Genomic DNA, 14,395 nt, shown 5'->3' with positions numbered 1-14,395 from the left:
AATGCCACTTTCTCTTTTCTTCTCTACTTCAGTCTTTTAAAAGGTCAAACATTTTGCATGCACTGTTTTTCCAGATGTCTTTTAGGTTTCAACTAAAATCAAAAAAGGGACAATGCTGATGTGACCATCTTCCTTGTATTATGTACTGTGGCCATGACACCAAAGAGAAAAATAAGGCTACTGGAATCTTTGATCAGCACTTACGCTATCAGGTTGAGCTGGTTGCCAATTCTGGTTTTGCGTTTTGAAGAAATATGTAAAAACACCTGCTCAACTGACTGTCTTCAATTTGTACATGCGATAATAGAAGGTTAATCAGTTACATTGGATATCGTAACAAAACCTCGTCCTATTCTCTCACCTATCATTTATGTATGCAGGGCCACTGTGTACTGATCCAGTGCAGAATCACCATCTAAACAGTGCCTTGCTAATCCAGAAAAGAATAGCTCAATTTTAATACCACCACTTTGGCAAAAAAACAGTTTACTCACTAGAGACTTCAGAGTTAAAATGTGGAAACTTCCTGGTCCACCCGATTTAGATTGTCACTACCCTAAATCAGTTGACCCAAGAAAACCCCGAATGCTTTTGAACTTAGAGAAAAGAGTGAGTTTGAAATCTACCGTACCTTGGAACAATTGCCAGTGGAGGTAGAGTTGCAAAGAATGAATTAGACAAGGTAAAATGCAAAAGACTCTTTTTGATGAGATGGATAGAGCTAGAGGATACAGCAAGTGTTGATTCGTGTAATTGTTACTAAATATCACTAAATATATCCTGTTGCAAGTATGCAATAATGTGGCTATCAACTGCCCGGAAAGTTTTCATTATTAGTAACTGCAGAAAATTATTCCAGCATCAAGGACAAGCAGAGAATGTATATACTAATTACAGCACTTTTTAAAATAACATTTAAAATTGATTTCACTTATGTTTGAAATGTCACATTTATTCAATGAAGGTAAAGCTTGGGTAGATGTAGCAAAGCAGGGGAAGAGTTAAGACAGATAAGCCAAACTAAAAAAGTGGGAAATGAAGGTCAGAGAACAGCAGGAAAGGTTACAGAGTTTAAAAAAAGAAAGAAACTCCACAGGTGTGCAATAACATCTCTGAACAGGCTGATTAGAAAATATCTATGGCAAGATCAAATACTGTGGTAGTTTTGGTCTCCTTACTTAAGGAAGGATGTAATTCTGTTGGAGGTGATTAACAGAAGTTATTAGGCCAATACCTGAAATTAGCAGGTTGTCTAGAAGAAACAGGACAGGCGCGGCTTGTTTTTGCTAGAGTTTTGAGGACTGAGGTATGATCTGATTAAAGTAAGCCAAACCTGTATAACGTGAATGTAGACAAAATTCTTCCTCTTGTGGGTGAATTCAGAACAAGGGGATACTGTCTAAAATTTAGGAATCATCCTATTAGGACAGCGAAGAGGGGAATTTTTTGAGTGTTGTGTGATTTTGAAGCAGTCTCTCTCAGAAGGCAGTGGAGGTGGAGAACTGATTTTTTTTTAAAGATGTAAATAGATTGATTCCCTTGTCTCACAATAACCTAAGGTTATTGGAAGTAGGTGAGAAGTAGGTAACACTTCAATATTAGAATGTTTTCACATTTAACACGAGGTATCAAAACATTTACCTCCGTTCAACACTAGCGTTGGATGGAAATATTAACCACAGACAGGCTGATGAGGGCCAGCTGGTTAAGTAAACATGAGAATTAAGAAAATGTATTGGGATGATCCTTTGGGAATTATCTGTCGGCCACTGAGGTTAGGCTGATTGAATTTTAATGATTCAACCTATCATTTTCTCCCGGTTTAAAGAAAGGCATATTAGGAGTGCTCCAGATGACTGACACTGTAGCTTCGGCCAGCAACGACTGGAACATTATGGTGAAAGCTTCCACTATTTCATCAGCATTTCTGGAGGCATTGCACCTACTGCTGTTTTATCTATTTTCAAAGATTTAGCACCCTTGAATACTTGCTTCCTCTCTATGCCCATCTCCCTCAATATTTCACACTCCTCCTTCTCAACTACAATGTCCCCTTGCTTTGTCAAGAAGCATGCAAAGTATTAATCAGTAACAATGGACAATCTCTTCCTTCTCCACACAGAGGTTAGCTTTTTGGTTTCTAATGGGCCTTGCTTTTTCCTTAGCTTTTCTCTTCCTTTTTATCCATTTCAAATTTTCATTTTTGATTGATTTTGGCTGTTAATATTTTCTCATACTCTGTTTTGTTAATGTTCTTTTTAAAATCATTTTGGCACTTTGAACACTTCTCCAGCACTTCTGCAGAATTGAACTCTTGGCATGTTATCTAAGTTCTGGCACATTCATTTGGGCTTGGGGATGAACAATTAAACAATTAACTGGAGACGAATGCTCTACCGATTTCCTCATTGCCAATGATGGTGGAGAAAAGCACACCAGTGCAAAAGGCAATGCTAAAGCAACTGCAACCACCATCAGCCAGGTTGATGATCCATCTCAGCCTCTGCCCGACGTCCCCAGCGTCACAGATGCCAGTCTTCAGGCAATTCAATTCACAACATGTAATCTCAAGAAAAACCCGAACACACAGGATGCACAAAAGTTGTGCCTTGTCAATATCTCATCTGAAGTACTGAAGTTGCACAATGAGCCATGCTGCTTGACACTATTTTAGTACAGCTGTTCTGTCCATCACCAAACAGTGGCAGCAGTGTGTATCATCTACTTGAAGCACTGAAGCAACTCAACAAGGCTCCTTCAACAGCACCTTCCAAACTCTCAACCTCTACCACTTAAATGAAATTTGGCAGGTAGGTGAGGTAGCAGTGGGTAATCATTTTGAAGGTAGTGGTCATTATGCAGTTAAATTTAGCCTCACTGTGGAAAGGGACAAAGACGGAACCACAACAAAATTATTAATTTGGGAGAAGAAAAATTTTACAAAGTTGATGGCAATCTTACAAAGTTACAGCTGCTTTAAGGAAATTCAGTAACAAATCAGTGAGGTGCATTCAAAAGCAAGATTCTACACACTCACTGTGTAAATGAGACCCCAGAAAGAAAAGCACAGTATTACCAAATCTAGAATTCCCTGTGGATATCCAGAAGTACACAGGTCAAGATAAAACAAAAAAATTGAATTTATGGCAATCTCAAAACAAAATCTTTAGAAGCTTAGAAAAGAATACAATGTGCAGGAGTGAGGAGGAAGAGAAAAGCAAAGAAATGACACAAATATATTTTAGCTGGAAAATTTAAGTAAAATCTGAAGATTTTTAATTAGTACATTAACAACAAAAGATAGAATTGGATAGGCCTATCATAGATGTACATGGTAACTTGTGCTTGAATACAGATGTGGGCAGGATTCAGATGGAATTCAATCCTGATAAGTGCGAGCTGATGCATTTTGGGAGGTTTAATAAGGGAAGGTCATACAAAATGAACGCTAGGTTCCTAGGGAGTACTGAGGTGCAAAGAGCCCTTTGCATACAAGTCCATAGATTCCTGAAGGTGTCAGCACAGGAGATAGGGTGAAAGTAGCATACAGGATCCTTGCCTTCATGGCCATGGCGCAGAATATAGGAGCAAAAATAGTCTTGTTACAACTTCATAAACCATCGGTTAGGCCATAGGTGGAATACTGTGTGAAGTTCTAGATGCTCCACTGTCAAGAAGGATGTGACTACACTGGAGAAAGCGCTGAGGAGATTTACCAGGATGTTGCTTGGGATGAAAAACTCAGTTATAAGGAGAGACTGGATAGGCTGTGTTTGTTTTCCTTGGAATAGAAGATACTGATGGGGCGGGGATCTGATTTAGGTATTCAAAATTTTGAGTGTTATACACAGGATAGATTGCGAGAATCTTTTCCCCAAGGCAGATGTCTCTCAGACCACTGGCTACAAGTATAACACAAGAAGCAAATGGTTTATAAGAGATCTGAGGAAAAATTTCTTCAGCCAGCCAGAGATAAAAATATGGAATATGGAACACGCTGCCTGACAGAGTGATGGAAGCAGGTACTCTCAACATTTAAGAGGCATCTGGATGAGTAATTAAAATACCAGGACATAGGCAGGTGAATGAGATTAGTGCAGTTTGATGTTTGTCAGTCGGCATAAACATGGTGAGCTGAAGGCCCTGTTTCTATTACTAAATAAATCTGCGATCCTATAGTCTAACACACACACACACACACACACACACACACACACACACACACACACACACGAAAGAGAGAGAGAGAGAGAGATTGAAAGAAAAAATAAAAAGAAACTTTCTCTGTAAAGATCGACTTCTGAAGATACACAAAGCCAAAACACCTGGACATTCCATCGTATCAGGCAACGGTAGCCTGTGAGGGAGCCTCTCTAGCTATGTCAAAGGCATTTGGAAACACAATGTAAAAGGAAACCCCCAGCTTCTGTCACGACACTGCATACTTCCTAGAGAAATGTAGCAACCATGGACCAGGCAGATCAGGAATACTTCTGGCCACAATGGATGTTTTGGCACTCTACACCAGCACCCCCCACAACAAAGGCATCGCTGCAACAGCCTTGATACTTAACACTGACAACTGCCAATTCCCAGATGCCATCCTACAACTCAGCCATTTCATCCTCGAGCACAACGTCTTCACCTTTGACAACCAGTTCTTCATCTAGACACACAGAACAACTTTGGGGATCAAATTTGCACCCCAATATGCCAACATTTTCATGTCCAAGTTCAAACAAGACTTCTCTGCAGCACAGGACCTCCAATAAATGCTATATACCAGATACATAGACACCATTTTCTTCCTTTAGACTCATGGCAAAGAATCACTGAAATGACTAGCTTCACCTGACAAAGGAGCAGCGTTCCAAAAGCTTGTGATTTCAAATAAACCTGTTGAACTATAACCTGGTGTTGAGTGACTTCTGACTCTGTTCACTCCAGTTCAACACCAGCACCTCCACATCCTAGTACATGCAGATAGGTCACTCAGCACAGACAAAGGTGACACTGGTATCTCTTCAGAAGCAGTTTGTTGATGGGATGTTCAAAGGAAATCTTCGAAGCTTCTCAAGAAGAATGGCTGTTTCAGTCTTTCAGCTCTCACACAGGATTCTCAAGACAGCATCTTAGGAAGATAACAAAGGCTGTGCTGAGGGTCATTTGGAAGGCTGTATTGCTAACAGTTGGCAGTGTCAAATTTCTTACCAAAATAGACCTGTCACATAGATACTGGGCAGATCCTTTCTCACCGCAAGCTAAAGGGACATGGTCTATGTCACACCAGATTGTCGTCTTCAGTGGTGAGTGAAGACAGTTATGCTAAATGGCATCAGTAACTTTCCAGAGATAGATAAATCAAGTGGTAGCCAGAATTGCTTATATTTTGGTTTAGTTTGATTATGTGCTTGTATACAGTGACACCTAGAAAATCTACACAGAACAACTGGAAGCTCTATTTTACCCGACAGGTGATAGGACTTTCAACATGTGATTTTGCAAAAGCATGTGTGACATATCTAGGCTATACAAATACGGCAAGGACAAATGCTGTAATTAATAGTAAAAGTATTAGGGGAATTCCTTGCCCCCAAGATTAAATAAGAAATCATGAGGTTTTTGAGGATGTGTGGTCCTACTACAGGTTTGTATGAAATCTCAGCTGAGTAACAGATAAGGACATATTGCCAAAACAACGCCAGTGTAGAAGATTGAAAGCAATTTTACTTAATGAGCCAGCATTGGCTACTCCAAATTTCAAATAGTTCTTCAAGGTAGGAATTGTTGATAATGGTCTGAGTGTACATGCAGTTCTGCTACAAGATGATAGATTGGGCATAGAGAAGTCAGTGTCAATTTGATGTTTACAAAAATATCCCAAAGAGAGATACTTGATTGTGGCAGAAGAAACTGACCGCTACTGCCTCTTCAACATTTTGAAATATATGCCGTGATGGCCTCAGGGTTTATACTGCTCATACGCCTCAAGCTTTTGTAGAAAAGAGAATGCTAAACTATTCTATTGCAGTTTACTATTATCTTAAAGATTGCTTACATTGTGGGGAGAAAAACCCAAATTCACTGCTTTGTCCAGAATTTAACTTGGCTTTGAATTACTGGAGTAGCAAGATTACACTGGTTATAACTGTTCCAGTTATCTGTAAGGCGTGAATGAGAATGAAGGGGTAAAATCTCTTAATCTTTTAAAAAAAACATCTTTTGTTTTTTGCTCATTTTTAAAAGAAACATTTAAAACTGTTGTTTTGTTTTTCCAAATGTGGCAATATTACAAAGGCACTTTAAAATTTTGAGGAGTCATGATTAAAGGATTGCAAACATCAGTTATTTTGAAGTATTGACAAGGTGTTTGGACCTTTTTTGTGTAAGTGTCACTAACACAACATTACGGATCACTTTAATTTTAAAAGACACTTACTAGAAGTCACATGACTTAAGTTAACTGCTTGAGCTTCTTTATAGGAAGTCAAATTTCTGTTGCCAACTGCTTGGATGTCCTGGAAGCCATATGTTAAGTTACAGTTGTAAGGAGTTGTGGCTATTTTGATTTTTCTTGGCGTTCAGTTGGAGTGTAGTAAGTGAAGAGATAACAACACCCAGCACAGCCTTTGCCATTTTCTTGAGAAGTTCTCGAGGAGCTGTGACAGCTGAACAACAAATTGTTCTGAAGAAACTTAAGAAGATACTCTCTTGACAGCTCCTGAATGAACTGCATCTGAAGAGATTTGACGGACGACTGTCTGTGCCAAGTAACCTGTCTGACTGCACAAGGTTACTCGACTTAAAAGTATTTGGATTTTTTTTCAAAGCTTTTCATTTTCTTCGTTGAGAAGTAACAAGAATGAGGCCAAAATGCTTTTTTTCTGCCCCCCCCCACACAAAACATTAATCTCTGCAGAGTAAGCTTCCTTACTTCTCTTTTAAATGCTTGTGTGTCTGTGTACACGTGCTTGGTTCGCAATTTGATTGTCAATACTTGCGAAGCTAGACAAATGAGGCTTAATTTTTATGTTAAGAACTAAAAGGTTTGAGATAAAGGACCATAAACACCCTGCAAGGGGGAAAAAAAACTGCAAAAGAGGGAATGAAAAGCAAAATACAATTTTGTAGAACAGAGTTTGTTATTGTTCTGGGCTGAGAGGTAATGGGCAGTTTATCTTCAATTATTTCTCAACTTCCCAGCTAATAAATTGCTGGTTATCAATTGTTTCCAAATGCAATGACAGAGCTAAAAGCAAGAACCTGGGGACCAAAACAAATAACTAAATTGCTATCCATTCTGTTTTTGGTAAGTGCTAATAGTTGATCCATATATGTTGAAAGACATCAGTAACTTTCCAGGGACAGATAAACCAGGTGGCATCCAGAGTTCCTTATATTTTGATTCAAAGTTCTTGCACAGAAAATTAGTCCTCTTTCAATTAGAGATAATGGGAACTGCAGATGCTGGAGAATTCCAAGATAATAAAATGTGAGGCTGGATGAACACAGCAGGCCAAGCAGCATCTCAGGAGCACAAAAGCTGATGAAGGGTCTAGGCCCGAAACATCAGCTTTTGTGCTCCTGAGATGCTGCTTGGCCTGCTGTGTTCATCCAGCCTCACATTTTATTATCCTCTTTCAATTAATTATTTTTACTCTTTCTGTCCTTTTTCACGGCAAACAAAACATTACGATCACTACCTTTTGTAGGTATGTAAATACTATAAATATTAGGCAGAACAGTACATCAAGACCTTGCGGGCTGCCACTGAGACAAATAAGGTGGAGATTGAGGCAGCAAAGACCACAAACTTTCGATTCTTCTCGGATTTTAAGGGAGAGATTGCCCAGGAAGAACTGTAACATCTTACTACCCATTTTTTAAAAAATGGCACAAGGATAAGGTTGGAATCCAGTTGGAAATGATAATCTAGGACAGAATTAACAATCTCTTGGAAAATGTTATTCTTTATTCGTTTGAGGAATGAAACCATTGCTGGCTATTGTATGCATTTATTGTCCATCCTAATTGCCTTGGAAAAACTGGTTGTGGGCTATCTTCTCGAACTGCTTCAGCTCTTCAGGTGGTGGAACATCCACTGTAATGTTAGAAAATGAATTCCAGGATTTTGTCCAAGTGACAGTGAAGGAATGACAGTATCGGACCCAGACAAAACAGTGAGAGATTTGGAGTGCAATGGTGTTCATACAGAGTTGTTGCCCTTGCAGTACAGGAGCAGGTGCTCTAGGATTTGAAGTTGCGATTGTATCCAGTAGATGCAGAGCATTGATGGTGAAGCAGATGTATATTCAAGGATGAATGCAAATCCAACAAGTTGCTTTGCCTTGGATTATGTCAAGTTTCTTGAGTGTTGGAGTTGCATCCATCTAACTAAATCTAGAGTATTCCATCAAATTTCTGACTTGACAAAGATAGTAAGAACTGCCATTGCTGAAACTAGAGATAACGCAGCGTGGAACTGGAGGAACACAGTGGGCCAGGCTGCATCAGAGGAGTGGGAAAGCTGATGTTTCTGGTCAGCCCCTTCTTCAGAAGGTCTGAAAAAGGGACCTGACCTGAAATGTCAACTTTCCCACTCCTCTGATGCTGCCTAGCCTGCTGTGCTCCTCCAGCTCCACACTGTTACCATTTTTCTGACTTGTGTATTGTTTAACTGAATTTTATTGAAGAATTCCACAACAAATTTATGAATGGCAGATCACACTTAAGTAACTTTATTAAGTTTTTGGATAAGGTGAGATAGGATTAATGAGGATAATGTAGCTGATGTTGCATACAGGAACTTTAAAAAGCATTTGCTAACACGCGATGCAATGGCTTTGCCAGCCAAATCTGAGCTCATGGGACGACAGGATAGAATGACAGTGTCAGTAGAAACATTGATACAAACAGGAAGACTAATGGCAGTGAATGGTTAATATTTGGACTGGGAGAAATGTATACCAGAAGTTACTGTTAACAGAAGCTGGTATTAGGCTTATTGCTTTTTGTGATCACTTTAATGGTTTAATCTTGGATGGATTGGCACAATTTCAGAATTTTAAGATGATAAACAGTTGTAAAATATTGTGAACTGTGAAGTCACAGACTTCCAACAGGTAAGGAAAAGGCAACCTGACCGAATTAGTACACTTGTGGCTGGGTTTGGGTTTGATTTATTGCTGTCACATATACCAAGGTATGGTGAAAAGTGTTGTTTTGCATGCTATACAGTCAGGTCATACCACACGAAGTGCATCAGGGGAGCAGAACACAGTACAAAATATAGTGTTACAGCCACAGTGAAGGTGCAGAGAAAGAGAGAGATCAGAATTAACGCTTGAGGTCCACAGAAAAGTCTGTTCATGTATCTATTCATACCTGTATTCTAATTTTTATGTCTTCAGTCTGATGGAAGAGGGTGGAACAGTGTATAACCATTGTGAAACAGTCTTTGATTATGTCAGTTGCTTTCACTAGGCAGTGGGAAGTATACATGGAGTGAATGGATGTTGGGTGTGATTTGGACCGGGCTGTGTTCACAATTTGATAATTTCTTGTCGTCTTGTGATCAGCAGTTTCCATACCATGCGTGATGCATCCACTTAAGATGCTTTCTATGGTGCATCTATAGAAATTGGTAAGAATCTTTGTGGACCTGGTGAATTTCTTTAGTCTCCCGTGCCAGTAGAGATGTTGTCCTTTCTTGACCGCCGCATTGAAATGGGTGGAGCAGGCCATCTTGCTGGTGATCACCACTCCCAGTAACTCGATGCTCTTAACCATCTCCATCACAGCAGCATTGATGCAGACAGGGGTGCACCCTCCACTCCGCTTCCTGAAGTCAATGATAAGCTCCTTCATTTGGTTGATGATGATGGAGAGGCTGTTGTCTTTACACAATGCTGCTAAGCACTCAATTTGTTTCCTGCATTATGGTGTTGAAGGAAGATCGGTAATCAATAAGCAGGAGCCTTACGTAAGTATCCCCATCATCCAGATGTTCTGGGAATAAGTGTAGGGCCAGGGAGATGGTGTCTGCTGTGCATTTGTTCTGCTGGTAAGTGAATTGCAAAAGATCAAAGCAATTTGGTCAGTTGATGTTGATGTGAGCCATGAATAACGTCTTGGTGCACTTCATAATTATATAGATTGGAGCCACTGAATATGCCACAGAGTAGTGCTCAGGAACAGAGAGCCGAGACAATATATATGCACAAATCATTGAAGGTGGGCAAGGGAGGTTGAGATAGTGGTTAGAATCGAAGGGCATATAAATACCTGATCCTATAAATAGAGGCATAGTTTATAAAAGCAAGGATAATATGGAAAAACTTTGTTAAAATATTAGTTTAGCTTCAACTGGAGTTGTGTGCACCATCTTTTTTAGAAGCGTTCCTATTATTTTAACATGGAGACAGCCAGCTAAATCAGCCTCCCTCACTCAGTATTTGCAGCACAGTAAAACATAAATACTCACTGATCCTCCAAATTGCCCTAATGATTCCTAAACTGTTATCTTGGTTATTCAGGATGTTTAAGTGTGAAGCTGGATGAACACAGCAGGCCAAGCAGCATCTCAGCAGCACAAAAGCTGGCGTTTCGGGCCTAGACCCTTCATCAGAGATCTCTGGTGAAGGGTCTAGGCCCGAAGCGTCAGCTTTTGTGCTCCTGAGATGCTGCTTGGCCTGCTGTGTTCATCCAGCTTCACACTTTATTATCTTGGATTCTCCAGCATCTACAGTTCCCATTATCACTTGGCTTATAATCACCGACATTCCTTTCTTTGGTTCTTTGCTCATACTTTATCTTGCCAATAGGTGCTTCTAAAGAACATGGTCCACTCAGACAGGAGCTTCTTTCAAGTTGGTTTCTTCTGAACAAGGGTCTCCTACACATTGACATCAATGTTGCATTTCTTGAGAAATGCCTTCAGGGAATCTTTGATACAGTTCTGTTGTCCTCTTGTTTGAATGCCTTCCTTGAGCTGGACAAGGATGGTTTACGTTGGCAGTTGGAATTCAGGCATCCTAAGCATTCAGCAATCCAGCAGGGTTGGTTTTGCATCATGGCCTGGACATTGGTTCTTCTGACTTTTTCAAAAATATGCCGGTCGATCTTCAGTATGCAGATACAGAAGCTTTAGCAGAGCAAAACGAAATAACAAGGTAATCTAATTAATGTCCATGATTTAAACCAAATCTTCTTTGATTCTGACCGCATACTCATAAATGCAGACAGACAGAAACAGTCACATTAAGGGACAAACCAAAAATAAAGTTTAACTGGCCAGTTCAATTAAGCAGTTTCCACAATCCATACTGTGACAGGCACATCTTGCTTGTTTCCAAAGACACCAGTCATTGCAAATAGCTTGCAGTAGGCTCAGAGGAATATTCATTTCATACTTACAGTATTTAGTCTCCAAACTTCCAGTAAGTTGATTATGGAAGAATAAACAAACCAAGCAGTAATCAGATCTCCCTCCTGTTGCTTTTGCAGGCATAATTCGTCAATGGCAAACGGAATTTAGAACCCCTTGAAAATTTGGCTTTTCTTTGTTTTGTTTCTCAACCATCTCTTGGTTAGACAGCTTAGCACTAGCCTACCTGTGTCAGCCCTTGGCAATTGCAAGCATCTATCTATCTGAGCATGACAAATCTCCAAAACCAAAATGTCTACAATCTTCGTTGAATAAGAATCAAGCTGCAACCTTCAACCTGGCCTCAAACAGATATCAGTTTGTCTGCTTTTCACCTTTTTTAAAAAAAAACACGAGCTAGTGCTCACAGCTCACAGATCCACAAACCACAAACAATAAAAATAAACAAAAAACCAGCAAGGGTTCTGACACTTTATAAAGCTTTTGGAAAACATTTGCAAAAATAGTTACATAGATGAGGGGCTTCAATTAGGAGGACAGACTGTAACAGCTCTTGTCTTCCTCTTAGAGAAGGCTGACTAGAGATTTGATGGCGATATTCAAAACTATATGGAATTTAGATAGACTAAGTAGGAAGCAACTACTGCCATAGGAAGGATTTTTGAAAGCCAGAGAACATTGATTTAAAGTCAAAGGGCAAACAAACAATGGTAATATTAGGAAAGCATCTTCGCACAGCAACCTATTAAAATCTGGAATATACTGCCTGAGATTGTGGTGTAAGCAATTTAATTATGACTTTTGAATACTGTAACAATAAACCAGCTGATTAAAAAAAACTCAGCCATTGATGCTTCATTGCCATTACTGGCTAAGAGCCAGATGGAAACACTGAAGTTAATGAAGAAATTTTCTCAACAAAACATATCAAATAATAATCTTTTAAAATCAGGTTTACTTTCAATTAATAATCCTCACAGGTACGAATGTGACTCATCCAAAGGCCTGTCTAGCAAATATTATAATTAAGTGCAGCACATGTTGTGTGCTTCTCTCTCACTTCACCTGAAGGGGCTACTCTCTGTAAATTTATGTTTTCAAATAAAACTATTAGACTAAAACCTAGTGTCATGTGATTTCTGACCCTGACCACCCCAGTCCAAAACCAGCATCTCCACATAGATGTAATCCAACTAAAAGTCAATGCCGCTTTTCAAACTGTTCACCACATAAGCTTCACTGCTTATTGAAGTTACATAGCACATAAAAACAAGGACATTTAGACTCCGGTCCAAATTGTGACCTGGCAAGCTGTTATCATTTCAAAATCTGCTTTCAATACTTTAAAAAAATTTCAAACTGCTAGAGATTGCTAACAATGCAGGGATATCAAAGCAGAAGCTTCTCTGCTTTATGCAGTTTATATTATTTTTGATTTTTAACTGTAATTTAACATCAAAATCTGTGGAAAATGCACAATCTTTCAAATGCATTGTTTAAAATATGAAAGAGAAGAGACCGGCTGTTAACTGTCAATCAACTCTGATGGATGCATTCTCTGCGGAACACCTTGACTATAGGCACCTTGCCAACCAATTAGCATTCTCATCTCATACAGAATTAACATTGGTTTTCTCTTTAATTTGCGTTCCTGAGAACTCTCCCAACAAGTGCAAGATGAAAAGCATCTGTTGACAATACGTACTGTTTTTCAGTAATATTCAACAGATGACCAGTTAATTTATTTTCCTTTTGTAATGAAGTCTGTGGGATAAAGAGATAACGGGAACTGCAGATGCTGGAGAATCCAAGATAATAAAGTGTGAAGCTGGATGAACACAGCAGGCCAAGCAGCATCTCAGGAGCACAAAAGCTGACGTTTCGGGCTGAGAAGCTTCAGAGAGGGGAATGGGGTGAGGGTTCTGGAATAAATAGGGAGAGAAGGAGAGGCAGACTGAAGATGGAGGGAAAAGAAGATAGGTGGAGAGGAGAGTATAGGTGGGGAGGTAGGGAGGGGATAGGTCAGTCCAGGGAAGACGGACAGGTCAAGGAGGTAGGATGAGGTTAGGTAGGAAGGAAATGGAGGTGCAGCTTGAGATGGGAGGAAGGGATGGGTGAGAGGAAGAACAGGTTAGGAGGCAGAGACAGGCTGGGCTGGTTGTGAGATGCAGTGGGGGGAGGGGACGAACTGGGCTGGTTTTGGGATGCGGTGGGGGACGGGGAGATTTTGAAGCTGGTGAAGTCCACATTGATACCATTGGGCTGCAGGGTTCCCAAGCGGAATATGAGTTGCTGTTCCTGCAACCTTCGGGTGGCATCACTGTGGTACTGCAGGAGGCCCATGATGGACATGTCATCCAGAAACCTCATTTTTGCCATGGACATCCAGTCCCTATACACCTGTATTCTGCATGCAGATGGCCTCAAGGCCCTCCGCTTCTTTCTGTCCCGCAGGCCCGGCCAGTCCCCCTCCACCAACACCCTCATCCGCCTAGCCGAACTCGTCCTCACCCTCAAAAACTTCTCTTTCGATTCCTCCCACTTCCTACAGACAAAGGGGGTGGCCATGGGCACCCGCATGGGCCCCAGCTATGCCTGCATCTTTGTAGGTTATGTGGAACAGTCCCTCTTCCGCACCTACACAGGCCCCAAACCCCACCTCTTCCTCCGTTACATTGATGACTGTATCGACGCCGCCTCTTGCTCCCCAGAGGAGCTCGAGCAGTTCATCCACTTCACCAACACCTTCCACCCCAGCCTCAAGTTCACCTGGGCCATCTCCAACACATCCCTCACCTTCCTAGACCTCTGTCTCCATCTCAGGCAACCAGCTTGTAACTGATGTCCATTTCAAGCCCACCGACTCCCACAGCTACCTCGAATACACCTCCGCCCACCCACCCTCCTGCAAAAATTCCATCTCCTATTCCCAATTACTCCGCCTCCGCCGCATCTGCTCCCACGATGAGGCATTCCACTCCCGCACATCCCAGATGTCCAAATTCTTCA

At 40.7% G+C, this 14,395-nt stretch overlaps 1 protein-coding gene across 5 annotated transcripts in view; it reads right to left on the bottom strand.

Moving 5' to 3' along the window:
- Window positions 1-14,395, bottom strand: part of atg5 (ATG5 autophagy related 5 homolog (S. cerevisiae)) — a 250,982-nt gene that overhangs the window by 120,540 nt on the left and 116,047 nt on the right. The window contains exon 8 of one of the 5 annotated variants that reach the window (XM_048530925.2): window positions 10,787-11,143. The exons of the other annotated variants lie outside the window; for them this stretch is intronic. Coding sequence (XP_048386882.1) covers window positions 11,124-11,143 — 20 coding nt within the window. The 3' untranslated portion in view covers window positions 10,787-11,123. Of the gene's footprint in view, window positions 1-10,786; window positions 11,144-14,395 lie in introns of those variants that run through there. 5 annotated transcript variants of the gene reach the window in all.

The sequence above is a fragment of the Stegostoma tigrinum genome, chromosome 4 (genome assembly GCF_030684315.1).
Source record: "Stegostoma tigrinum isolate sSteTig4 chromosome 4, sSteTig4.hap1, whole genome shotgun sequence".
In the NCBI taxonomy this organism is placed as follows: domain Eukaryota; kingdom Metazoa; phylum Chordata; class Chondrichthyes; order Orectolobiformes; family Stegostomatidae; genus Stegostoma; species Stegostoma tigrinum.
The sequence above is the reverse complement of the archived record's forward strand: the minus strand, read 5'-3'. Positions and strand labels throughout refer to the sequence as shown.